The sequence below is a fragment of the Dipodomys ordii genome, unplaced genomic scaffold, assembly GCF_000151885.1.
Source record: "Dipodomys ordii isolate 6190 unplaced genomic scaffold, Dord_2.0 Scaffold19, whole genome shotgun sequence".
NCBI classification, from domain to species: Eukaryota; Metazoa; Chordata; class Mammalia; order Rodentia; family Heteromyidae; genus Dipodomys; species Dipodomys ordii.
The window spans coordinates 14,734,987-14,761,672 of NW_012267235.1; the positions used below are offsets into that span (position 1 = coordinate 14,734,987).

The 26,686-nt window shown below is 53.2% G+C and overlaps 2 protein-coding genes across 2 annotated transcripts in view; one reads left to right on the top strand and one right to left on the bottom strand.

Moving 5' to 3' along the window:
• The first annotated feature begins 574 nt into the window (after nt 1-574).
• On the top strand, nt 575-5,494 carry Fam64a (family with sequence similarity 64, member A). The gene is made up of 6 exons (XM_013013268.1): nt 575-644; nt 1,059-1,376; nt 3,059-3,336; nt 3,763-3,858; nt 4,467-4,516; nt 5,052-5,494. The coding sequence occupies exons 2-5, from the start codon at nt 1,092-1,094 to the stop codon at nt 4,498-4,500; spliced, it is 693 nt and encodes a 230-aa protein (XP_012868722.1). The 5' UTR covers nt 575-644; nt 1,059-1,091; the 3' UTR covers nt 4,501-4,516; nt 5,052-5,494.
• A 414-nt stretch (nt 5,495-5,908) lies between these two features.
• Pitpnm3 (PITPNM family member 3) overlaps nt 5,909-26,686 on the bottom strand; it is a 78,597-nt gene continuing 57,819 nt past the window's right edge. Inside the window, exons 10-20 of the mRNA XM_013013149.1 lie at nt 24,257-24,429; nt 23,133-23,303; nt 22,242-22,436; nt 21,551-21,699; nt 19,742-19,858; nt 18,323-18,439; nt 17,838-17,986; nt 17,506-17,655; nt 15,132-15,315; nt 11,624-11,752; nt 5,909-9,710 (exon numbers count right to left, since the gene is read on the bottom strand). Of these exons, the coding sequence (XP_012868603.1) occupies nt 9,408-9,710; nt 11,624-11,752; nt 15,132-15,315; nt 17,506-17,655; nt 17,838-17,986; nt 18,323-18,439; nt 19,742-19,858; nt 21,551-21,699; nt 22,242-22,436; nt 23,133-23,303; nt 24,257-24,429 (1,837 nt within the window). The 3' untranslated portion in view covers nt 5,909-9,407. The remainder of the gene's footprint in view (nt 9,711-11,623; nt 11,753-15,131; nt 15,316-17,505; nt 17,656-17,837; nt 17,987-18,322; nt 18,440-19,741; nt 19,859-21,550; nt 21,700-22,241; nt 22,437-23,132; nt 23,304-24,256; nt 24,430-26,686) is intronic.

Genomic DNA, 26,686 nt, shown 5'->3' on the forward strand with positions numbered 1-26,686 from the left:
GGAGACAGTGCCTTGTTTCAGGCAGTGGGGGAGGGGAGAAGGGTCACAAAGGGAATCTGAAACAAAGCCTCAAGGCGACAAGAAGCTTCTGTATCCCCCAGTCCATGGCCCTTTCTGACCGAACCACTGGGAGAAAGAAAGAGCAGGCCTCTCCGCGGGATGGGAGGAGTCCCTGGGAGACCCAAGGGGGAGCCATCGAGGGTCTGGAGGGCCAGACGGTATTTGCTGGGCCTCCTCGGAGCCTGGGACCCCGCTTTGTCGCCCTCGGGTAGATCAGCCTGCTACCGGACCGGGCGTGGCAGCGCGGGGCGGAGCATCCGGGAGGCGGCAGGGGGCGGGGCGGGCGGGTGGCCGGCCGCGGACGTCGCTGGACACTGGGCCGGACCCTCCGTGGCCAGCCGCGCGGGCGGGGGAGGCAAGGGATGAATGAGAAGAGCAGGGCCAATCACAGAGCTGGATTTACAGCCGCGAGGGAGAGGAGCCAATCGGGTGCCCGGTGCGGCGGCGGCGGCAGGGGCGGTGGCAGGGACAGAGCCAATCAGATGTGAGCCCCCCCGGCCGGGGCGGACCCGCGCCGAGTTTCAAATCGGTCGGGGTCGGCGAGGTGAAGCTGTGCGGAGCGCGGGGTTCCGCGTCGGAGCGGGGTGAGCGCGGGCAGGGGCCGTAGGGAGGGGGAGCGGGGTGGGGGGCCTCCGCTGGGACCGAGTCAGCGCTCCAGGGAGCCCGAGGGTCGGGGTAGGGTGGCGGGGGGCGCATTGGACCGGGGCGAATTTATGAAAGAGCCGCTGATCCTATCCGAGGCCGAATGCAGAGACCTGGTGAGACCCACGCCCTCCACCTTTGAGGTTCCAGAAAGGAGGCTGGGATGAAAAGACAGCTATTTTAGAAACCGTAACACTTGAGACACCACGAATGCTACCCGCGATCCTGGCGCCTGCATTGTTCAGGTGCCCCACCCCTGGGCTTCTATCTCATCACTGGCCCTGAGCCCACGGTCTCGATGGGGCCTGGGAATGCTTTGAGGAATGCTTTGATGACTCGCCTTTCGCCCTCCCCAGAGTTTGGCAGGCAGAGGAGAGTGGGCCAGGCCGATGGCATCTCAATGTCAGAGCATGAAGACCACCCGCCGGCCATCCCTCCTGAAGGAGGAGCAGGACGCGGAGGTGATGCCCGCAGCCCCAGGCCATCAGGAGATGAGCACGGGCCCCCTGGGCTCCCTGTGCAGACAGTTCCAGAGGAGGCTACCCCTGAGAACAGTCAGCCTCAACCTGGGGGTAGGCCCATCCTGGAAACGCCTGGAAACCCCAGAGCCAGCGCAGCAAGGTCTCCAGGCTGCAGCTCGCTCAGCTAAGAACGCCTTGGGTGCCATGTCCCAGGTAAGAGTTCATGTCAATTTAAGGAAGTTGTCCTTGGTGCTTAGAGTTTGTACCCTTGGCGAGCCCGCATGAAGACTGAGACTCTGATTAGTTTGTTGCTGTTTCCTCAGCACCCCAACATTATAAAAGACACCCAACAGCTGCATGAGTGAATAAAACAGTGTCATGTAGAGACCTGATGGTCATAATTCAAGGCTCTGTATTGATTGGACCACAAGCTAATGTCTATCAGGGGACTCCAAACCCAAGTCTAGACAAGGATGGCTTCCCAAGAAGCCAGAATTTCTCTCCAGATTCACTGAGGAAAGAAGTGTATGGAGTGTGGGGCTGGGAAGGTGGCTCAGTGGTAGTGTGCTTGCCTTGCATGCATGAGGCCCTGGGTTCAATTCCTCAGCACCACATAAGCAGAAAAAGCTGGAAGTGGTGCTGTGACTCAAGTGGTAGAGCACTCGCCTTGAGTTGAAGAGGTGAGGGACAGCACCAAGGCCCAGAGTTCAAGCCCCACAACTGACAAAAAAAAAAAAGTGTATGGAGTGCAGGAGGTAGTGAAGGAATGTAAGTTCAGACTTAGAACAAAAGGAAATAAAATGCTGGAGGGAATGGACAGGACATTAGTCCAGATCTAGCTAGAGAGCAGAGAAATGTGGAGCAGGGGAAAAGATCCATTGAGCTAAAAAGAGCCAGGTGGCTCATGCCTATAATCCTAGCTACTCAGGAGGATGGGATCTGTGGATCACAGTTCAAAGCTAGCCCAAGCAGGAAAGTCTGTGAGATTCTTATCTCCAATTAACCACCAGAAAACTAGAAGTGGCCCTGTGGCTCAAAGTGGTAGAGCACTAAGCCTTGAGCAAAAAAGCTCAGGGACAATGCCCAAGCCCTGAGTTTAAGCTACAGGACCTGCCAAAAAAAAAGTCAGAAGTAGAGCTCTGGCTCAAGTGGTCAAGTGCTAGCCTTGAGCACCAACGCAAAAGGACAGTGCCCAGACCTTGAGTTGAAAAGACCAGGAGCTGCTCAAGAAGGGAGCATTAGGGATTTTGTATGAAGTTTGGAAGTTATCATATTGGGTGTCCCTTGGGCTCAGAGAGAGGAAATGAAGCATCTTGCCCAAGTTCATGTAACTCATCAAATTGATCTTGGGTCTTACTGCAACCTCTGGACTCTGACCAAGGCAAAGGTGACCTAGCACAGTCTTTCATCACAGCTCACATGAAAGGTCCAGGAATCAGAATTTGGCCCTATGGACAACAAGGAGCCATCTAAGGGTTTAGAGCAGCTGAGTGTCATGATCAGAGCTGACGCAGAAAGATGGATCCCTGTGAAGCAATCTAAAGGAGGGATGAGAAGGGGACAGCCCAGAAAACAAAGTCTAGTGTACACATGGCTAGCCCGGTCTTCTCTGACTCCATCTGCCTAGGAAGAGAGAGTGGACTTAGACAAAAAAAAAAAAAAGAGTGCAATCCCCATGGTCTCCCGACTCCTGACTCTGAGGCCCTATCTGGGGAGTGCTGAGCCAAGTCCCTGCTGTGTATAGCTCAGGAGCCATTCATACCCCTCACCTTGAGGCTGAGATCAGGCAGTATTTGTGTATCAGGCTGAGGAGTGCTGGGCTGGCAGGACAGCCTGGAGCCTGGGGTGACTACCATGGTTCTGTCTGCTCTAACGTTTCCATGTACCTGTCCCAGAGGATCCAGCAGTCCTGCCAAAGTGGAACCAAGTGGCTGATGGAGACACAGGTGACGGCAAGGAGGAGGAAGAGAGTAGCACAGAAAGGCAGAGCCTCCCCACCTCCTAGCCTGAGCCAAAGGGGCACCAGGCTATGTGGAGCCACCTGGGGCTCTCAGGAGAGGGAGCACTCCAGTCACTCAGCCCAGGTGCCTCGATCCCACCAGCGAAGGCGGTTGAGGAGGGAGGCCGCCCTCCGGAGCCCCTACTCCTCAGCAGAGCCCCTCTGTTCTCCCAAGTAAGTAGTCCCTCTACCCAGGTTCCCTCAGAACCTGCAGCCACAGAGCCCTCTGCCATAATGTCTTCCACTCAGCTCTGCCAGCAGAGCCACCGGGGAACTGAACAAATCCCCACCCAGGACCTCCCGTTATCCTACCCATCCAAAGGAAGAATGGGGCTTTGCTCTGATTTGAACCATCCTGGGAACATGGAGGGTCTGGTCCCAAGTGGGGAAGGGCAGGGCGCTCTTGCCTGTAACTGTTGCTTACTTGTGGGCTCAGCCAGGTGAGTGAGCCTCATATCATTTCTCCCAATAATGAGCTGTGGCGTGACTTCCCTGAGCTGCGTGTGTGATCTAAGTGTGAAACCCAGGCCCCGGGGCCGGGTGGAAGAATCTGCTTCAGATCTGCACCTAGGTCTTAGTATGGCTTCTTCTTGTATGCAGTGAGTCAGACAGTGACCTGGAACCCGTGGGTGCAGGAATCCAACATCTCCAGAAGCTGTCCCGAAAACTGGATGAGGCTATTATGGCTGCAGAGAGGTGAGTTGGCTTCCCCAAGGTTCCAGAGCAAAGTGGCCACGAGGCACCATTGGGCCACACCATCTTTGTAGAGAAGCTGTTGGTTCTGGCTCTGACCTGCCCCCTGCATAGACTTCCGTGTCCTTGTCACACATATAAGAAGGGATGAAAAACCTCGGCTCAGGTAACAGTGAGGGGTGCAGTGTGCAGCCTGGAAGCACACACTACTCCTCTGGGACTTCACATGTGGCTGGGTCCCTGGTCCCTGAAGGACCTGTCCTTCCTCCCAGTACCCTCTACTGCTCCCCCAGGCCCAGCCTGCCCATGTGATTAGAAGTGATATGTGAGAAAACATATAGAGTGTCTAGATTGTCTACTCAGAATCCCATGTTAGGGGCAGTTTTGGTCTAGACCTGCCCTAACTCAGCCACATTGTTTCCCATTTATGTAATAGTTACAGTGAGCTCTTACACAGGGCTGGAACAGCTCTGATTATAAGTCCAGTGCTATGTTCCCAGCATGCCTCCAAGTTCTGGTCTTGTCTGGTCTGAAATGGGGTGTGGGGAGAGGGGGGAAAGGAGGATCCAGTACTCAGGGTCATCTATCTTTCCCTGTTTCCTCGTCCCTAGTAGTGACATGGCCTGCCCCCTCATCTGTGACTGAGGACAGCACCCTGCAGGTAATGCCCCCTCCCCCTTGGAGCTTCTTTCTCAGCACCTCCCCCACCCTGCTTAAGCATGATAAAGAAATGTGGAAGCCAGACACTTCCACGGGCTCACACCTGAAATCTTTGCTTCTCAGGAGGCTGAGATCTGAGAGTCATGGTTCAGCCAGCACAGGCAGAAAAGTCTGTGAGGGTCTCATCTCCAATGAACCAAAAAGCCAGAAGTGGAGATGTGGCCCAAGTGGTAGAGTGCCAGCCTTGAGCAAAATTAAAAAACAAAAACAAAGCTAAGGGACAGCTCCCAGGCCCTAAATTCAAACTCCAGTTCTGAATAAAGAAATGTGGAGAAAGCCACAGGGAAGATAGCACTGTTGCATGAATAGCACATGTTCCTACTGTTGCTAACCTCAGCTGCTAGCTTCACCAGCCCCTCTATCACTGAGCCCAGCCCCCCATTTTGCGGGGAGTGGGGGTTGAGATGTGATGGGGTCCCCCATCCTCTGCCTGGAGCACTGGATGGGGAGGGGCACAGAGGAGCTCTGTCTTGCAGGAATTGAGCCCTGCCTGGCTACCACCCATCCTCACACCCATGATGCCTGCCACCCACCCCCGAGAGCTTCCCGAGGAAACACCACATTCTCACCCCTGGGTCACTGCTAACAAGACTCTGACTAACCCAGCACACTGGCCTTCAGCCACACCTGGGCCCAGTAATGACTCTGCCACATCCTGCAGTGACTTGGGGAGAAGCAGGGAATTGCTCCTGTTCCCCCAGAAGACTGGAGCCTAAAACTCATCCCACACCAGAGCCCAGTGGTTGCCTCTGAGCCTTGAGTCCAGTAGCAAAGGCTTGAGGGAGTCACCATGAACTCATAGCCTATATTTCCAGGGTAGGGGTTCCTGTTCCCTGCTCTGAAGGAAGGGAGAGGAGATATTCCAGACTTTCCCAACATGGTGCCTATTCATCAGCACAGAGGCATTGTGGGTAGGAAGTGTCTACCCTTGGTAAATTATTTAAGGATGTCTGTTTCCTTGATCATACTGCTTTTTCATAATAAATACTCGTTTTCCACATTGGACTTTTTTTTTCCTCCCTCCCATGCCTCTCATTTTGGATCTGCTCTGGGCCATAAGATTGGAGTCCAGCTTTTCCCTCCTCCCTGCTGCTGCTCCCAACCTGCATCCCTCCCTCACCCCCCTCATCCCCTACCTGACTCTGAGAATGAAGTAAAAGGAACGCTTTCTCAACATAGTCCAGAGCAAAGCATGTTTTAAAGGCAAATAAGGTTTTTATTTAAGTGACATTTGAGAGCTAAAAACCAGCTCACATCAAAACCAAAACTTGATTGTAAAAATCCTTTTAACTCTATAATGCTGTTTTTGTCTTGTTAGAAATCTGATATATACTTTTTTTTTACATTTCTTTTTTCTAACGGATTGTGTGCAAGGCAGCCATAAGGAATATAATAAATCTTTGTCACCACAGAAACCACCCGTGACAGACAACACTGGAAGTTACAGGGACAGTCAGACCGCAGACAAGGTCAGATGGCTGCCACCACCGAGTAAACAGGAAAGGACAACAGGTCCAAGGACAGGGGTCCCATGCGCAAGCTGCCCTCCTCTGGCCTGACCCTTCTTGGTGTCACCTGTCTGTCTTGGCCCAAAAAGGGTAGAGTCAAACCAGTTTCCCTCCTCACTGCTCTGATTGGTTTTTCAGCCAGGAGAGCAGAGCCCAGCCCAGCTTCACTGCTTGGACTTAATTTGTATATTTAAGAAAAATTTTCTCCAATCCCTGAAGGAGGGATTTATTTTTATTTATTTATTTTTGGCTGAGCCAAAGACAGTAAGTTTCCAAAGCACTTGGCACCCAATCCCCCCAGATCAGGCTGGAAAGTTGGTAGTTTAAGGCGGGATCAATGCAAGGCTCCTTGCTACTCAGGGGCCCCTCCTGGGTGGGGCGGGGCCTGCACCTGAGCAGGTGGGCAAAACTGGCGCCACCTCCCAGACCCAGGTCCACCTGCCTGGATGAGAGCCAGCTTCACTTAAAGATGGGCGCCATGTTTGGTCTGCAGGACGCTTCGGGGGCACAGCAGTGGGCTCCGAAGTGTTCAAAGTACAGTTTAAAAACCATAAAGGTCCAGCCTCCCTAGATATCAAAGGAACGAATGCTGGGTTCACACAGTTGTACCCCAGCAGCCAAACAGGGAGGTTGTATATCCAAATGCACACACATACACACACACACACACAAATCTATTTTCTTTTAATATTTTGTAGTGCTTAAGGAATCAAGGTCTTTATGAGGGATGAGGGGACCATAATGTTAGAAGAGCAGGTCCCCTGGCAAAGACTACCCTGGACCCCAATAGGGCAGGTGGTAGAGGAGGCCAGTGGCACCCTCCCAGGTCAGCCACCACATGGGGGAAAACAAACATGCCACGGGGTAAATGGGACGCTGTGGTCAGGCAGGAAGATCTGTTTTCCAGCTGCTGGGTAGCAGGCACAGCAGGAGCTAGGATTCTCTAGAAAAACAGCTGAATTGGGCTTCACAGAACTACTTGGAGAAGAGGCAGCAGTACCCTCTCTGAGAACAGGACTCATTCTCTGCTTCCAACTGAACTGGACAGACAAGAAAACAAACCACTAATACAGAAAGTGCATGTGGAATACAGACTTGTCAGGAAGGCAGCATTGAAACAAGAGTTGTCTAGTCACGAAACAGAGCCACAAGCACACATGTTCACACACACTAACTACAGCTCCAAAGGTGGCGTGTTCACAATGTCTCCCTGTACATCAGCAGCATCTCACCAGGGAGTCCTCGAATCCCATTCCAGGGCTTTAGCCATGGAAGTGGTGGGACCCTCCTGCTGGGTCCTGTGGCTCAGCTCTGAGCCCCCAGGGCCAGGGAGACCTGGCTATGGTCTCTTAACTCTCTGGGGATCCTGACTTACAAGAATGTGCATTCTTGCTTCCCCCAAGTGCCCCAGCATGGGGTTCTCAGAAAGGGAAAAGGAAATCTAACTGGGGGGCAGAGGGGTGAGGAAAAATGCCTTATATGATCGTTTTGTTATTTGAAAGTAATTCTTCAGTGGCTTCTGCTGAGAAATGAGGGATTGTTAAAATCAGACCAAGTCTGAGCCCCAAGCTCAAATCATCATCTTTTGGGGAAACAGTAGACAGGGTTAGGGTTGAGGTGGCTATGCTAATAGAGCGAATAACAATGACATATCAAAAGGGCTTGGACAAGTGCAACCTCACTGTCTACCAGCACTGCAGACAGGTGGATACAGGAAGAGGTGCTGAAGTGGAGCAGAAGGGCGAGCAGCCAGGCTGGGCAAAGGTGGCTAGAGAAGACATTTCTAGTGAAGGAAGCAGGGTGGGAGCTGGGAACCCAGACCCCTCTGGCCCCAGCAGGGCACCCGGTTTGCCAGAAGATTCACAACACAGTGCCAGCAGCTCCCAGCAGCAGCATGTGGGCTGCACAGGAGCTGCGAGAGGTAGACATTGAGCAGAAGCGACACTGCGCTGACATGGGTGCCTGCCATAAATACAGATGTCTGGGCCCTGGGCGGGCTGAGGGGGGATGTGGGGGCTGGACCTGTGGCCTCACGGCAGCCCAAAGGGGCTCAGAGGCAACCTGGGTAGCTCCACAACAGGAATGAGCCTGGGCCTGGGAGCAGGAGAATATGCTCAGGCCAGGAGCTCAGCAGAATCAAGACAGGGCCTCTAGAAAAGCCAAGCCCTGTCATCCTCTGTGAACTACTTGGGGGAAGGGGGTTACAGATTCAAACCTAGCTTCCTTTGAGCAGAAAGAAGGAGAGAGAATCTGACAGGTTGAGCCAGCACTCCATAAGCCACCCTGGCAACCCTGGGATCTCAGCTCTAAGCCTTCCAGGAGTCAAAAGGCCAAGCTCAGTCAGGGCAGAGTAGTGGCACAGGAAGCTGGGCCAGTACCCTTGGCAGGGGCAGAGAGAGGCAATTGCCATCCCTGCTCTGGCATCAGTGCCAGGCCAACCTGCTGTGGCTGTCTGGGGAGTAGGGGCTTTGAGACGCTGGGTCAAGCGCTCCAACCTCCCAACCCACCCAGAAATCCTCTCCCAGGCTAGGTTGAAGGTGGGAATCAGTGTCACTCTGAAAAGCTTCAGGGAGCAGAAATGCATGGACACTGGAATCAAGAACTCTCCACCTCAACCAAGGGAAACCCTTCCACTTACAGAAGGCAGGCAGGACCCAGAAAGGGTATGCAACAGGCTCAAGGGCACACAGCCTGCCCAACTGGGCCAGAACCCAAGGCTGCAGCTTACAGGGAAGGGCACAAGGCCAGCCAGGCTTTGAGAAAAGGAACACCGATCCTCAAGGGCCCTGGAAAATGCTAAAGAAACGGAGGAAGTGGAGGACAAATGGCCACCTGCAAGGAGGACAGACAGCACCACACCCTGCCCCCCTGGGGCTGCAGCAGACAGCACAGACACTGGGAAGAGTCCAGGGGATGTCCTCTCCCTCTCAGAGAACGCGCCCACTGGGCCCTAACAGCCGGGACCTCACCCCCAAAGCGGTGACCCAGGACATCACCCTGGGGAGGGCCGGTCACCAACGCCACTCACCCCTCCACACAGGGCCAGCGCTGGGGGCCCGGCCGGCGTGGCTGCAAGCCCGGGGCCTGCCCAACGCTCTGGCCGGGGAAGGGGCCACCGGCTCTCTCCATCAGGCACACATCAGCCCTGTCTAGGGCCGGCAGGGAGGCAGCGCGGCTGCACGGAGCCCCCCCACCCGTTCCCAGTGCCCCCACCCCCCATCGCGGACAGTGCTGGACAGACACGGGAGGAGAAAAGCAGAACACGTCTGTGTCTTGTGTCCCGTCCCTGCAGGCAGCCTGGCTCTGAGCACCACCGCCGGCCGCTCAGGGCACGGACTCGAACTTGGGGGGCCCCCGCGCCCAGCTGAGCGCAGGCAGCGGGCGCTCGTGGTCCTTGTCGGACTCGGGCTGGCTCTGCGCACGCTCCGGCTTGGGGTTGGCGGGCGGGTCCGGCTGCTGCACCGACAGGGTCCGGCGCAGGTGGCTGCGCTTGCGCAGGAACTCGGGCTGCGCGTGCAGCCCGAAGCTGCCCTTGCGCAGCACCATGCGCGCGTGGTTCTTCTTGGGGCGCGAACGGTGGCCGGCCTCCAGCGCTGCCAGGTGCGCGGCGTAGCCTTCGCTCAGGAACTGCGGAGGGGGCAGACAGGCGTGGGTTAGCCGATCTCCTTCCCTGACATCACCATCTCATCTCCCTAGGGTCCCCTTCTTAGGTAATGGGGGACCCACATGGCTCCAAGGGTCCCTCTGGACAACCGACCCCCCAACTTCTCTTTCTGTGCAAACTCGAAACCCAGGGCCTTCAGCACCTGAGGCCCCACCAAGCGGCCCCATCTTGGCCTCCGGACTCGGGACTAGAGTGAACCACCCATCCTTGTTTCAGTCACTAAAATCCCAAAGTAAGTCCCTGCCCTTCCCACTCACATCACCCCCTCTTTTTGTAACTCAGGGCTTACCGCTGGGTAAGCTGGTGTTCTGCCACTTGGGCCACACCTCCACCTCTGCTTTTTACTGGTTACTTTGGAGACAAACTCTAGTGGACTTTTCTGCCTGGGATGGCCCCCTCAGCTCACTGAGTAGCTAGGATTGCAGGCGTGAGCTACTGGCACCTGGCTACCACCATCCTCAGTGTAAGGTCTGCACAGGGATACCTCCCTACCTCTTGGCCAAGTTTCTGCGCAGTATCTGTTACTTAGGTAACTGGCTGACCTGGAAGCGGTCACCTTCCCCTCCTCCTAGGTCGCATCCTGGGCCACCTCGGTCAAAGGCCTCTCATCTGACCTGAGGAGGGTCCCAGACCCTGAGGTTATGTCCAGATCCAGTGTGGCCACACCTTTCCCCCACCTGGCCACACTTCTTTCTGTCCCTGGCCTAGGTAAGTCCTGGCCCAGGAGTGAGCTGCCCCCTTTCCTTTTCAGCCATGCCTCTCCACCACATTGTCCGGGGTCGGGGGGCGGGGGGGGGAGCAGTTTGGTAAATAAACCTCTTCTCCTGCCTGAATAGCAAGTGGTGTTCTCTTCATGGGCTACCTAATGAAACCTATCTATTTACTATACCTTACACTCAGAACCTTGCTGCTTAAACTGTGGTTATTGGACCAGCTGTGGCAAGTCACCGAGACCCTTCTAGGGCAGAAACTCAACCCAGCCATGCCTGCTGAGTGTGCAAAGGAGAGTACCACTTGAGAAACAAGTGACAAGCTGGAAAAGTCGAGCTCTCCAGTACCCAGGATTAAGTCTAGACATCTTCTGACCCTCCTTGTGCTGGGGTCTCCCAATCACCTGCTTCTCAGCCCCATCTTCTACCTGCTCACCCAAGGCAGACCACTGCCAGGCACCATTCTTGACTTTCCCTATCTTCCATTACAATATCAAATGTAATCCAACCCCTACCTCAGAAACACCCCCTCGGACCCTCTGCTGTCTCTCCAACTCCCCGCCTGCTCCCTTACTGAAGGGAAGGTTCAGGTCCCTGACACTCTCCATCCCTCATTCTATTAACTTTGAGAGCGGGCACCAAAATGAACAAAGCCACAGCTAGCTCATAGGTATGGACAACTCCACCCCTTCTGTCCCCACAAGCCCAGCCACAGGACATGTTCTATGTCACCTCTGCCACAAATAAGAGATACTACCCACCTCAGGCAAATTTCTTCAGATTCCAGAAGCTCACCCTGCAGTCAGGGTTTGCTGCTCCTCTCAATTGTGTGTGTGTGTGTGTGTGTGTGTGTGTGTGTGTGTGCACGCATGTGCTTCCTGTCATATATCACAGGACATCACAGCACTAGCCACGCTGTACCATCATCATGTACCCATTTTCCCATCTCTCCCACTAGACTAGATGATGTAAGATCTGACTGTTCTCCTGTACCCAACACAGGGCCCCACCCAGCCCAAGGCAGTTGCTCAATAGTGTGTATCGAATGAATGAAGGAATGAGCAAATGAAGGAATGAGGTTGGATGAATAAATGAACTGGCTACCCCTCCATCCCACTTCTTTCCCTGCCCCCCACCTCCTCCACCCCAGCTTGGCTTCTGCCCACCTGGCACTGGGTTTGGTACTTCTTGGTGGGCCGGCCCACAATGAAGATCTGGGAGGCTGGCAGGCCCAGCACGCTGTAGACGGAGATGTCCTTTGTGGAGCCATAGGCAGCACTGATTTTGATGTAGCACTGAAAGACAGAGCAACTCATGGAGGGCAAGGGAAGCTCAGCCCACTGCCATGGGTGGAAAAGCTTCCAGAGTTCCCTGTTCTGGGACACTTGGATCTGCAGTCAGATGACAAGCCATAGGCCCATTTGGGATAGGAAATCAAGTCCCAGAAAGACTGCCCCCTCCCCCTTGTTCCTACCTCATACCACAGGCCTGCTACAGCACTCTAAGGCTCTATCAGATGATGCCCATGCTGTTACTGACCCCCACCTGCCTCACCCACCACTTTACCCTGCCCCATCCCACCAATCCCCCTCCCCCTGCATCCCTGTGGTTTCTGGCCCCCACCTTGGATTCTCTTGCACCTTCATCCCTTCATTATCACTCTCACCCTTCATCATCACCCTCACTTGGCCAAATATCAGCCTTGAAACTATTCTACTAGAAATCTTCTTCATTTCTATTTGCAGAGTGTCAAGTAAGGGCTGCTGAAGAAATTCACAGGATGCGCTGACCATCAATTAGGTAACTTTTACCTGACCCCAGTCCTGCAGGTGACTTTGCCTTTGATGTTGAAGGACAGGCTTCCTCATCCACAGCTCCTTGCCTTGTAGCCTGGGCTGATTTACTCCCAACTGACCTTGCGTTCAGAGGAGAGAGCAGCCCCATGTGGGCTTCTCCCTCACCCTCCTCACTCCTGTGAGTTCAGTCTTGCAACTTCAGTTTACCCATGGAGATGACTCTGCCTCTCACCACCTTAACCCCTCCAAACTGACTTGACCCCCACTACTACTTAGCCTAATGATTCTGCCACCTGAGCCCTCAGAGATGTCACCTTCTCCACCAAGGTCTTCTAGTGTCCAGTCTTAATCTAGTGGACATTGTTCTCTGGTGCACAGCTCTTCACCAGAAGAGGACTGCTTGGAACCTCCCCTAACACCTCTCTCTCTCCTGGCCCTTCTCCCCACATCTCTCCTCCTGTTCCTCAGCATAGCTCTTCCCACTGCTCCCAGAGGCCTAGCACAGCCTCTTGCGGCTCCTGCCTATACCTGCGAATGTACACCTACTGTGTGCCATGGCCACCCAAATCCTGGAGATACATAGGGGAGTAGCACAGACAGAGACTCTGGCCCCATGAAGGCCATGGTCACCTAGGTACCACCTGGATCTCTCCTGGTCACCTGACAGGACATTTGCATGCTCCTCACTCTTCCATGTCCAACCACCAAGTCTGGATAACTCCACTCCTGATTTTCAAAAAGGCTCAGGCCTTTCTCTCTATCCATTATGACTCACCTGGATTTGGGTCTTTGTATCTCTTTCTGGGGAAACCCTAAAGGGTTTTCCTGTCCTCTGGCTAATCTGTTCTCCATAAAACCACCAGAGGGATCTTTCTCCAACTCAGATTATCCACTGCAACTCCCTGGCTTCAAACTCATCCATAGCTCCCCATGACACTCAGCAGAGAGCCTTGGCCTTGCACCTTGCATTTTCAAGGCTCATCGAGCATTTAGCTCCCACTTGTTAGCTCCCAGATGATGGGATGTCCCAGGTTTTTTCCTGCCTCTGTGCTTTTGCCTATCATAAAAAACTGTCAAAAATCAAAATGGAATTGTTTGTGTTCAAGCAAACAGACAAATACGTACATACAGCAATAGAGATTGTGAATGTCAGGCTTACTCACGCTTGTCTTATACCACACATGACTCCCAGAACCACAGCTTTGTACAAAAGCTACAGCAATCTCCCATTAATAAGTAATTCATCCAGAGCAGTAGCTACTTGTTTAACCTCAGATTGAAGTAATCATTATTAGTTAATTAATAATTAATAATAAGATTTGTGCTGGTCCTAGAGCTTGAACTCAGGGTCTCCACACTTGCTTGGCTTTCTGGCTCACAGCTGGCACTCTACCACTTGAGCCATTTTTTCTGGTTAATTGGAGATGGAATCTCACAGATTTTTCTGCTATGGCTGCCTTTGAGCCACAACCCTCAGATGTCAGCTTCCTGAGTGGCTAGAATTACAGGTGTGAGCCATAGGCATTCAATGGGACCCTTGTTATTAATCATGTGGTCATCCTTTCACCATATCCAATGCAATCCTCCTCACCTCAGCCTGGAATTCCCACCACAGTGCTTGCTGCTCCCATTGTAACACTATTCCCAAGTAAGACAGGATTTGACTTAGATTTTAATCACTTTCTCTTTCTCTAAGTCTGCCACATGCTGTTTCATTGTCTACCTAACAACCCATGTATTCATGCTTCAAGACTAAGCTCAAAAGTCCCCACCTCCTAGAAGCCTTCTCTGGCCTCCTGGGGTGAACAGAAATCCTTTCTCCTCTATTTTGCCAATAGTGCCTTTTCCAACCACACACCAGTAATTGTCAATTTACATGTTTCTTTCTCTAGATCAGGGATTGGCAGACTTTTTTTTTCCTGTGAAAAGGCAGATAGTAAATATTTCAGGCTTTGCACTCTGTCAATGCTACTCAACTCTTCTGTTGCCACAAAAGAGCAACCAAAGACAATACATAAGCAAATGAGCTTGGCTGTGTTCCAATAAAACTTTATTTTCAACACTGGAATTGGAATTTATGTAATTTTCATTAGTTAATTCCCGCCCTAGATCTGTGATCCTCAAAATGTTTTTTTCCTATGTATTAAAGACCCTGAAGCACTTGTAAAGAGAGCAGAGCCTCCTCCCTAGAGTTTCTGATTCCGTAGATCTGAACCAGGGACTCTGCATTTCTTATCAGTTCACAGATGCTAAGGAAGGTGCAGGTCCTAGCCCACTCTGGGACAACCACAACTCTAGGGCATAAACTCAAGGAGAAAAGGCCCCAGTGCAGTCCCAATACCAGGCAGAGCAAGAATACGGCGACATTTAAATGCCTCTTGGATGAATTAACCAAACATAGACATACAAGTTTAGACTTTAGAGTGCTGAGACAATAAAAGATGAAGATCTAGGCAGGCACCTATGGCTCATGCCTGTAATCCTAGCTACTCAGGAAGCTGAGATTGGAGGATCATGGTTCAAAGTCAGCCCAAGAAGTAAAGCCTGTGAGACTCTTACTTATAATTAACCATCAAAAAACCAGAAGTGGTGTTTTGGCTCAAGTGGCAGAGTGCCAGTATTGAGTGAAAAAGCCAACCTAGAGTGCTAGGCCCTGAGTTCAAGCTCCAGTACTGGCACCAAAAAAAAAAAAAAAAAGGAAAGGAAAGAAAATGTATGGCATGAACATCTACCTCAAGGAGCTGTTGAAAGGAACCAACGGGGTCCACTGAGTGTGCTTGCAAACTGTCATCCCCCTGCAGGCTGAGGGAGGGGGAGGGCCCAATCCCTCTCTTTAGCCAATGAGGCCCCGCCCCAGGGGGGTGTGGCCGGCACTCACCTCCTGCACCAGGTTGCGGAGGAAAATGGCCTTCTGCCGCAGTGGATCATGCACTAGCCCATCCGAGAAGAAGATCATGCCCTGGGGGAAGTTGTGCTGGGACAGCCAGGACACCACCCGCTGCTTCTGCATGTCCGGCCGCCCCGTGATGTAAAGGATCATGTAGCCCAGGTCCTGCCAGTGCCTACAGAGAAAGCATGGCAGCGTCCAGTGGGCAGGTGCAGGCCACTTGGCTGCCAAGCTGTCTGCTCCTTCCACTGCAACCACTAGGGAGCACAAGAGGTGACCCCAGATCCACAGTCCTTGCATTTCGGGATGGCCTGCAGATACTGCATACCCACAGCTAGACACCCTCCCCCCTCCTGTCCTGCCCCTGGAGCCAGAGACAGGCCCCTTCCCCCTACCTAGCCTCTCCAGTATGCAAGACTTCCAATTTCATCAGGCTAGGCCAGGCCCAGATCTTTGCTCCAACTTTATCTTCACTGATCCTCACCTCCTGCTCCCCCCTCCTAGTCCTCCCCATCCTCAGAACCACCACCACCACCACTACCAAAAGCTCCAAGGTGGCCTCTTTTCTGGCCACTCCTCCCACTCCAGTCTGTCCTGGGCTAGTGCCATCTGGGGCAGGTCACTTCTAGGATTTCAGTTTCCTCATTTGTAGAGTGTACATAATAATAGTAACTACCCCATGGGATTTATCCCTGGGATGAAAGGAATCAATCTCCAGTGTGCTGGGCATGGGGTGTGGATACAACTGAACTTACTTATAATTATTGTTAGTGCTGTTTCAATGCAATGTCTATAAATCACAAACCCAACCCCATTACCTCCTTGCCTAAAAGCATACCTGGCTCTCACAGCCTCAAGTTAGCTTTTGTCACCTGACTGCACTTGTAACATGCTGCCTTGCCTGCCCTGCCTTGCTCTGTGAATGGGATCTCTCAAGCCTTTGCTGCCTCCGGACAAGCCCTGTGCTCTGGGCTGCAAACCCTTCCCCTGGACATCCTTCATAGTCCTCCTCCAGGAAGCCTTCCTGCTTCCCAGTGAAATTGGGCTCTGCTCCCTGATCCTTGCAGACCACAAGGAGATGCCAAACAAGCTCAGGCCTGTTCAGCTGCTATTATGGCACCAGCCATAGATTTGATCTTTAAGGCACATCGCAGTATGAGATTCAGGAGGGCTCGGTAAAGATCCACTGTGGGCTGGGATCCAAAACTGTAGTGGCAGTCATTCCCCAGGATGTGGAGTTTCTGGGAGACCAGGAAGTTGCAGAGGGCCAGGGCCATGACCTCATCTCCTTGCTGTCCAGGGCTGGGTCCCACAGAGCCAGCCAGCAGCTGAAGGTCAGCAATCCCTGAGCAACCTGTGAGCTAGGCTGGTCTTGTCTCCCTAAAGCCATTGCTCTCAGTCGGGTAAGACAGGTCTGTGTGCCCCATGACAAGCAGTATCCCACTTCTGTCCACTCTTGGGATTCTGGAGATTCAGATTATAATTTCCCAACCCCAGGACTTCATTTCCCCACTGGACTCCATTCTCCCTTAATAACGGTCTTCTTCTGTCAGGGTGCATCCCGGAGCCTGGCTAGGAGTTAGCCTTGGGTGAAGGTGGCGGCATGCATGGTGAAGGGAGAAAAGGAAGAAAAATGAATGAGGTAAGGGCTACAAAGAGGAAGACTTTCTCTAAGAATCTTTAGTAAATTAATTAATTAATTTGTTTATTTATTTATTTCTCCTTTGCCAGTAATAGGATTTAAATTCCGGTCCCTGTATTCTTTTTTTTTTCCCTTCTGGTCCTGGGGCCTCAACTCAGGGCCTTGGCTCTGTACCTGAGCCTCTCTGTGCTCAAGGCTAGCACTCTACCACTTGAGTCACAGCACCACTTCTAGCCTTTTCTGAGTACTTTATTGGAAATAAGAGTCTCATGGACTTTCCTGCCTGGACTGGCTTTGAACTGTGATCCACAGATCTCAGCCTCCTAAGTAGCTAGGATTATAGGGGTAAGCCACTGGCACCCAACAGAGCCTTGCATTCTTGCTTGACTTTTTCCCCTGAAGGCTGTCTCTCTACCACTTGAGCCACACCACCACCACTTCTGGCTTTTTGTTGGCTAATTGGAGCTAAGACTTTCCTGTCCAGGGTGGCTTTGAACTGGGATCCTCAGATCTCAGGCTCTTGAGTAGCTAGGATTATAGGCGTGAGCCACCAGCACCTGGTACACCTTAATCAATTTCTACTAGAGATGATACCAGGACTTTGCAGCTGCCAAGCTAGGACCCAAGAACTCCTGAAAAAGGCAGGGAAATAGTCCAAGCCCCTTCATACTGCCCGCCCCATTACAGGGGAGACATGGTCCCCTCAGGACAGGTAGCACTCACCTGACAACATCCACTGCGCCTGGCCGGACTTTGGGGTCACTTCCCATGATGGACACGCTGGCTGCAAAGGACCCATCAATACTGAACACGACACACTCCATGCCCCGGGGTAGCACGGTGAGGTAGCTCATCGCACAGGTCTGGTCGCCCCTGAAAGTTATAGGCCACTAGTCAGTCTGTGATTGGAACAGGTCTGTCTAAGGCCAGTCTGGGTGACACTTCCTGATACCACAGTTTTTGCTTCTGCTGAGTATGTAGAGAGACTGGGCCCTGTCTTCTGGTCAGGCCTGACTGGAAAGGCCAGGGAAATGGGAATGTCCCCTGGGTCCTACCTGACCACCATCTTCACTGGGTAGACACCAATCCCCAGACGCCGGGGCCGTGGCACGTTGTATGTGATGCGGCCGCTGTTGTTGGTGAGCTCTGTGTCCAGGTGAACCCAGCGGCCCGAGGATGGCTCTGCCATCACCAGGATGTCTACCTACATGTAGATCGTGAAGAAGAAAAGGGACTGGCTGAAGGTTGAGAGCCTGCAGGCTTAGTGGAGAGTCTGGGAGCAGGGATGCAGGCTCCTGCCTGAGGAATTTGGCTTCCCATCCTCCCCACCTCTGCATGGCAGCCACACTGGCATCTCCTCAGATGCACCCAGCACCTCAGATGCACCTTTGCTCACCCACCACCATCCGCTCAAGGAAGGCTGGACCTTGCCCCTCGCACCTCACCTCTGGCCCCTGGTCCCTTGCCCATCACACCCTGCAGTACCATGAGGCATGAGGTACAGGCGGGGCCGACAGAGGAGACACCCAACTCTTGGTACCTTCTCTCCGGTCAGAGCTACCATGTCGAGAGGCCCATACATGAACCGGCCCACCAGAACCTGGGGCCCATCCTCAGCAGCAATCACATCATTGGCCCGGTGATTAGCAGTGACATTCTAGGAGGACAGAAAAGGAAATGTGCAGAAGCCTTTGTGAGCAAAGCTATCACCTAGCTTTATCATCAAAGTGTTCTTAGAATGGCTGGAGGCCTGTGAGCCCACTGAGTTATACCTGCTACTAGGCTTTCAGAGAAACAGACCGGGTGTCACCACCTTGTCTGAAAGGCAGCCTGGGCTTTCTCTCAGGGACAGGGGAACTGCTGCGGGGTTACACGTGTGCCCAGAGTGGCAGACCAGCCCTGTGACCTGTCCTCCCCTTCTTAATCTCTAGGCCAGAAACTACCCTATCACCTCCAGTTTTTGCCTCTGCTCGCACACAACAGCCATTTGCCATCAGGCACTTTTAGTGGAACATTTAAAATGCACAGTCATAGAGAGAATCATATAGTAAACCTCATGACAATGAACTAACTTCCATTCTGTTTTCCTTCTCCCCAGCCCAGCCCCAGGCCAGCCCAGACCCAGCCCAGCCCAGTCCCAGACAACCTCAGCCCCAGCCCAACCCCAGCCCAAATCCAGCCCAGCCCTAACAAAGCCTAACTCCAGTCCAGACTCAGCTCACTTCCAACCCAGACTGAGTCTAGCATACACAGAACAGCCCTTGCTCCCTGCCTCTTGCCAACTCCCAGCATATCTCAGCACAGCCCCGTCCAGCTCAGGTTTCTCTGGAACAAATCTCAGAGAGCATGTCCTTGTACCTGAGGTGACATCAGCATCCCCATCCTCTCTCACTTCTGCCTCAGATCATTCTGCAGCTCCAGGCTTGTGTGGGGCCCCCCCATATCACCTCTATCACCACTCCCGGGCTGGCCTTGGCATCCCACATCTCAGTGCTGGCCACACCATATTAACTCTGGACTCTTCTAGAAGCCTCCTAATAGAGCTTCTTATTAAAAAAAACTAACCCTGACAAATAAGGCCCAGGTATCAATCTTTCTTTCTCATCAGTGCCTCCTCTTGTTAGAGCGAAAACTTCCCCCAGGCCATATTCAGTAAGTTAGAGAGTCCTGTGGGCCACCGCAGGATCCTGGCTCAAGTCCACATCTTTAGAAGCCTGGTGCACAGCAACTGCTCCCCAACCAGTATTTCTCCACGATCATCAGGGCCCCCAGCTCAGGGCTCCTGTGGGGCTGGGCCACAGGGAACCAATGTATGCTCTTTGCACTGTGGCCAGGGCCTTGGGTGCATGTGCCCCAGCCCTGTGAGCCCTCAGCTCTGCAAATCTGCCTCCTGTTGTTCCAGCCCTGGGGCATCTCCCCTCCCTGAGGCCATACCAGTACCAACCATGCACACACATACCCTTAGCTTGACCTGGGTCCGCTTGCGCAGCCACTTTTCCCGGGGGTTTGTGGGGCTCAGGGCGGCAGGGTCCAGGCCACAGCTCTCCTTGATGCTCACGTTCTCATAGCGCATTACCTGGCAACAGGGAGCAGGGGTGAGTCAGCCCCCCCCCCAGCCACTCTCCCCCACCCACCAGCTGTGACCAGCTAGACCATCCCTGGGCTTCCTACCTCCTGGCCTGAGCCCATAGGAGGCTGAAGGCCTTCCTGCCCCTCTGTCTGCCATGCTTGAACCCTGTGGCTACCCAAGTTGGCACCCATTATCTACCTTCCCATCCTAAGGCCCACCTCTTCTGCCCTGTCCCTCCCCCTCCTCAGAGCCACTGTTCCCCAATGCTCTCCACTCCCCTACACACCCTGCATCACAGACCAAACTCTCTCTGCTGCTGGTTCATGCCACAGTGTATTGGTTTGTTTGTTTTGCTGGTCCTGGAGCTTGAACTCTGGGCCTGAGCTCTGTCCCCTGTGCTTCATTTTTTGCTCAAGGCGAGCACTCTACCACTTGAGCCACAGCACCACTTCTGGTTTCCTGGTGGTTCATTGGAGGTAAGAGTCTCACAGACTTTCCTGCCCAGGCTGGTTTTGAACTGTGATCTTCAGATCTCAGCCTCCTCAGGAGCTAGTATTACAGGTGTGACACCCCCCCCCTCCGGCACTTGGCATGCCATTCTTTTTAGCAAAAGAAGTTGCCCTCCCTCGTCTTTCTACTGTCTCTCCAGAAGAGGCTCCTCTGTAGAGTATCAAAGGATGAGTAGGAGTTTAGGATGCATACATCCAGAGCTGATGTCTTCCCTAAGCCTCAGACTGCTCTATTCCTCGTCCTTTCCCATACCTCCCCAGCTACTCCCACCTCCACAGCCAGAAACCCAGCAGGATGCCCAGCCACCATCTCTGCTCTGGGGGAAGCCTGGGAAACAGCACTCCTATAGGTACTCAAAGGGAGAGCAAGTTGGGAAGGCGCCCCCCCCCATCCTTGCAGTACAGATCTCACCACTCAACAGCACCCAGGTCACGGTCCTTTCTAAGTGAGATCCCTACTTTGCTGCCCCTCTTGCCCCTAGAAACACAGCCCTAGGGTTTCTCTCTCAAAACACAACTCAATGACAGTTCTCCCTTGCACACAGCCAGCCTTGCCATGGCTTCCCCCTAAACTCAGGCTAAGTTAGAACCTAACCTTGACTGTCCATGCTGGCCATGAGCTGCCTACCCCCTTCCCAGCCCTCTTCCCCAGACTTCCTGCTGCACCCTCTATTTATTTTTATTTTTTTTGTGCCAGTACTAAGACTTGAACTCAGGACCTGGGTGCTGTCTCTTAGCTCCTTTGCTCAGGCTGGTGCTATACTACAGCTCCACTTCTGGCTTTTTTGGTGATTAATGAGAGATAAGAATCTCACAGACTTTCCTGCCTGGGATGGATTTGAACTGGGATCCTCAGATCTCAGCCTCCTGAGTGGCTAGAATTACAGGTGTGAGCCACTAGGCCATTACTCTTGGTGAACTTGCTGCTTTAAAGCTGAGACACAGAAGGGAGCAGAGACACGGAGTTCTAGGCAGATCCTATTTAATTTTCTAGAAAGCACCATTGTGTTAGCCACACAAAAGCCAGTGTTGTGCAAGAAACCCCTTCTGGGACACCTGACACTGGTGTAAGCACCCCAGTGCCTCCCAGAGCTGTCAGATAGAGGCCAAGGGCTGGGCACAGCTGCAGGGGGACATGGAGCCCTCTATGGGTGCCTGTTGGCCAGGCCCAGCCAGGGGGGTCTCGTACCTGTCTCAGGATGAAGGCAACCACATCCACTGACTCCCAGTAGCTGGCATGGAAGAGGTGGGGCAGGGCCACAGTGGGGAAGGCAGTGAGGACATCCGGGCAGAACAGGGCATAGTCAATCCGCTTGGTGCCCCACCACTTGGCCGTGACTGTGGGGCCGAGAGGGAGGTGAGGACAGGGCAGCAGGAGGCTCCCACTGCACAAATCCAGGGTGGATGGGCCATCAAGCTTGTTGTGAATGATCTGGGGATGGGCAGCTTCTCCTCCGACCTCCTCACCCTCTGCACACCCCTCCTCTAAGACATGGCTCCCAACTGCTCCCAGGACACAGGGTCAGGCCCTCTGTCAGTGACAGTCAGCTCAGGACCCCTGTTAGAGACCAGGGCCTAGTCCTGGGTCAGAGGTCAGTATTCAAACCCTGGTCAGGGTCAGAGGTCAATGCTCTTCAAGATCAGAGCTTCATCTCAGCAGGACCAAAGCTCAGGGGTCTAGCTAGGGTCAGAGCTGAAGATTCTGTCTGAGGTGAAACTGGGGATTTCATAAGAATGCATTCCGTCTGGAGCCACAAACCCTACAGACCCACAGTTCACAAAAACAAATGGTGCCCAGGGTTTCCTTCACACTTCCCTACTGCCCAGAGAAGGTTAGTCTTCCTTGAACACAAGCAGGGCCCCAAAAGGACCTCACTCACTGCGGGAGGCATCCAGGGGGGCCAGGCTATCCGAGGACTCTGAGCTGTCGCTGCGGGAGCTGCCTTCACTCAGCCTTCGTCCTGGGCGCTGGAACTTCGGGGCCTGAGGGGGTGAGGCAGGGGCATCCAGAAGCGGGGGGCTGCCCCGGGAGCTGCCCTCCAGGAACAGGGGGCTGTGGGTGTGCAGGGCATCAGCTGGAGGGGGAAGTGCAAGGTCAGGGTGAGGAGAGGGGGGTCTCCATCAGGGATAGCTACTTGGTGCCAGCCATGCAGGACAGGAGGCTGGCTCAGCCAGTGATCTGCACCCTCCCCTCACACACACAGCTGTGTTTCATGTCCTCTTAAGTTGTGAGTTATTCAAGCAGTGGGAGCTCTGACATCAACCCTTAATAGATTGCACCCCATCGCCCTCCACCCCACCCCCAAGCCCAGCTGAGGACATGGTCATCATGAAGTCTCATTTTCTCCCTTGAAACTCTTCCCCTAAGTCACAAAGGCTTGTGGATCGGCTGGAAGAGAGCACCACCTGGAAGACAGGGTAGCCTCTTCTTAGTAGGCCCTGGCCACAGGCTTCCTCTTCGGGCACCCACCCTGCTGAGATCTGGGGAGTTCCACTTGTATGCCAGTGTGGACACAGAGCCCCACTGCCTGCTCTCTCACCCCAGGTGCCAAGCAGGTAGCCACTCTAGAGATAGCAAAGCCAGCAGTCCAATCTATCCACAAGCACAAGTTGAAGCCCTTCCCATGTGAACTGCTCCCACACTGACCCAGTTAACCCCATTAACCATATGCGTGGCTAAAGCTGACAGCCCTCTAGGCTGGACCAGACACAAAAGCCCTGGATAAGACCCCAGCCCCCACCCAGCTCATCACACACAGCCAACCACCTACTTAGAAGGAGGGACTGTCCATCACCCAGCGGGAACCTCTGGTAGCGGGGCACGCTGATGGGGGGCACCAGGTGGAACTTGGGCTCCAGCAGCGGCTCAAGCCTGGAGGCCGAGGGGTCTGCACAGTGGAAGAAGCTGTAGACCTGGCTACAGGCAGGACGCACCTGCAAACCTGGAGTGATTGGGGAGACACACAGGGAAGCCTCACTTCAGTCCCTCCCTCCCCTTGGCCCAAAAAGATTCCCTGGAGTTTAGTCTGGGAGCCTTCTCTTCTGCTCAAGAGCTTTCCATCATGGACACTTGCACAGCAGCCACAGTGGACAGGTGCGGTCCCCACTGCAGGCTTTGCGGAAGGGATCCCTCCTTCTCCTAGGAGGTCAGCCCTCCATGTTTCATTGACACTCCTCCAGCTTCTGCTCAGTGGCCATCTGACCTCTCAGCGGCCCCTGGCTCAGGCACCCAGTGACTCCCAGACAACACTCAGGTCTGCAGATTTCCAGAGCAGACAGAGCACTTCCCTCCCTGGCCAGCAGGTGTCTCCACTGAGGCTCTGCTTCAGCCTCCATGGGTGGCTGGCCTCCCTGCCCCTGGACCTATGGACAAATGGTGTCCAAAGAGCCCCTGGGCTCTTCTGGGACAGGAGAGGCTCATGGGTTCTGCCTTTTTTCCTCATGCCAGCCCCCTCCTCTGGCTCGGGGCTGCATTTCAGGTCATCTGCAAGCTTTGACAAAAAGCAGTGGCTGAGGGGCTTCAGTCTCGTCCTGAGGGTCCCAGCCAAAGCCCCCAGTGAACAGACGGCCTCCTTCCCACACAGGCACACTCTGGAGGACTGGGAATGGGTGCTGTGGGGGAAGGCAGGATCCTGCACAGTGGAGTGCTAGCCAGAGGCATAGGACCTCTGCTCTATCTTGGGACACTTTCCTCCTCCTCCTCCTCCTCCTCCTACTCCTCTTCCTCCTCCTCCTCTTCCTCCCCTACCCCAACATCTTCTTCTCCCAAGTCTCCTGTCCTCTCCATCTACCCTTCCTACTCCACCTCCATCTTCCGGCCTCACCAATGCTTAGACTGTGACAGGGTGGCCTAATGATACACAGTCATCTCAGTCCCTGGCTGTGCCACACTCACCATCCAGCCCGGGCAACACTGTCCTCCTCATGGCCAGGACCAGGCCTAGGGGTGAGCCAAAGAGGAAGAAATCGGACACCTCGAAATCAAAGCGGCCCAGGCTGACCTCAGGGAGCTGGGGTGCCCCGGCCACAGGGAGCTCTGTCTCATCCTTCAGCACACTGGAGTGGATGCTGCCAGGGAACAAGAGCCAGGGGAGGGCTGGTTAGGGAAGGATGGAGAAGGTGAGCATGCATACGCTGCGGGACAGCCTGAAGAGTGGGCACCCACTCCCACGGGGGCTCTAGACAGGGCTCAGAAGAAGAGTCCATTTGCTGGACACCAGAAATCCCAGCTGGAAACAAGCTCAGCACCAGCCACCGAGGCCCAGCCAACATTTATCTTTAGCAGAAGTCAGCAAACTTCTCTATAAAGGAGCAGATGGTAAATGTTTCAGACCTGATGGACTGTATGGTCTCCATTGCATTGACCTATGTCTGCTATTGACGCATCGAAATATTGAGCAACTGTATAAGACACTTGGCTCATTCATGTGGCTGAGATCTCTAATCCTTTTACTAATAAAAACTGGCCATGCCAGTCACCCGTGGCTCATGCCTATAATCCTAGCTACTCAAAAGCTGAGATCTGAGGATCACAGTTCAGAGCCAGCTCCAGGAGGAAAGTCCAGGAGACTCTTATCTCCAATTAACCCGCAGAAAGCTGTCAGTGGAGCTGTGGCTTAAGTGGTAGAGTGCTAGCCTTGAAATGTTCAGGGACAATGCCCATGTCCTGAGTTCAATCCCCGGATGGGCATAAATAAACAAATAAGAGAGAAACAGGAGACACACAGAACCCTAACCATCGCTTTTCAAGTACCTAATGCAGGTTCTATTCAGCCTCAGACCCCAGGCTGGGTGCTGAGGAACAGGCACACTGGGGACCCCTCTGCCCATCCAGCAAATAAATGCAAGGTACAGCTTACAATGGAAACCCAGCAGAGAAACTGAATTATCTGTCAAGCAATGAACCAAATCCATATGCAACCAAAACAGTATGTGTAGAAGGGGAAAAAAATGTACAAGTAACCATGGAACCAGGGTGGAGCAGGGTCCCGCCTCTGCTCTCCTCTGCCTCTTACAGCGTGAGCTTCCCACCGTGGGAACGATGCTGCTGTCATCTAGCCTGAGTCTTTCACGTGCCAACTACTTAATTGCCAAAGAAACCACCATCTGTCCCTGCACCAGAGGGAAAAGCCGGCTGCATCAGGCCAGCCATTGGAAGCTTCTGACGTTCTGTCACTCCCTAAATCTGGGGCTTTCCTAAAAGAGTTTTCAAGGATGAAGCAGCAGTGTGAGAGTCTCACCTCATGACTCTCCCTTGCAGGCCTCTGCACCTTAAAGGGGATGATCTGTCAGAGAAGCTACAACCCCACTCTCAAAACGTCTTATTGGGATTTCACCTTTTTCTGGGAAAGGGAACAGTTTCCAGCTCCTCTGACAGATCTGAATTGCCAACCCCTGTGCCTCACAGTTGTTATTAAAATAATGGTTCCTTGACCACAAGCACTGGGATGTTTTGAAGTCTGTTTATACCCAAGGAAGCTGATAAATAACCAGCAGATAGGTAGCATATACAGGGTGGACACCCTGGCCCCCTTGGCAACACAGAGCATGAGAATAGCATGAGACCATCATGCTACTCAGAACAGTGTATAGTGGAAAAGAGGTCCCATTTATTTTTAGAAGGCTTTATTTAATATTTTCAGACCATAAGTGATGATGGGTTGAAACCACAGAATGCAAAATTGGAGAGAAAGAGAGACTCCAGTACTCCTTTTTATGAGTATTAATATTTAGGCCCTGATGCAGTGCTACTTATGATAGCCAGACTGAGAAGTACGCCTTTGATCTCAGCTATCTGGGAGTCAGAGGAAATCCCAAGTTCAAAGGCAAGATCTTGTCTCAAAGGCAAAATAAAAAGCTGGCACTTGTTCCTCGTGCCTGTAATTCTAGATACTCACAAAGCTAAGATCTGAGGTTCAAAGCCAAGATCATGATTCAAAACTAGCCTAAGTGGAAAAGTCCATGAGACTTTTATCTCCAATTTACCAGCAAAAAGAGACGTGCTCAGGGCACTGGTGGCTCATGATTGTGCCTATTCAAGAGGCTGAGATCTGAGGATCACAGTTCAAAGCCAGCAGGGACAGGAAAGTCTAGGAGACTCTTATCTCTAATATGCACCAAAAAAGCCAAAAGTGGATCTATGGCTCAAATGCTCAGGGAGTGGTGTTTGGTACAAAAGTTAGCAAGACTTGACCTCCAATTCAACCAAGAAAGCAGTGTGGTGGCATCCACCTGTCACCCCAGCTACACGGGAAGCTTAGCTTGGAGGATTGCTATCCACACCAACCCAGACAAAAGCACAACACCCTATTTGACAAATAACTAA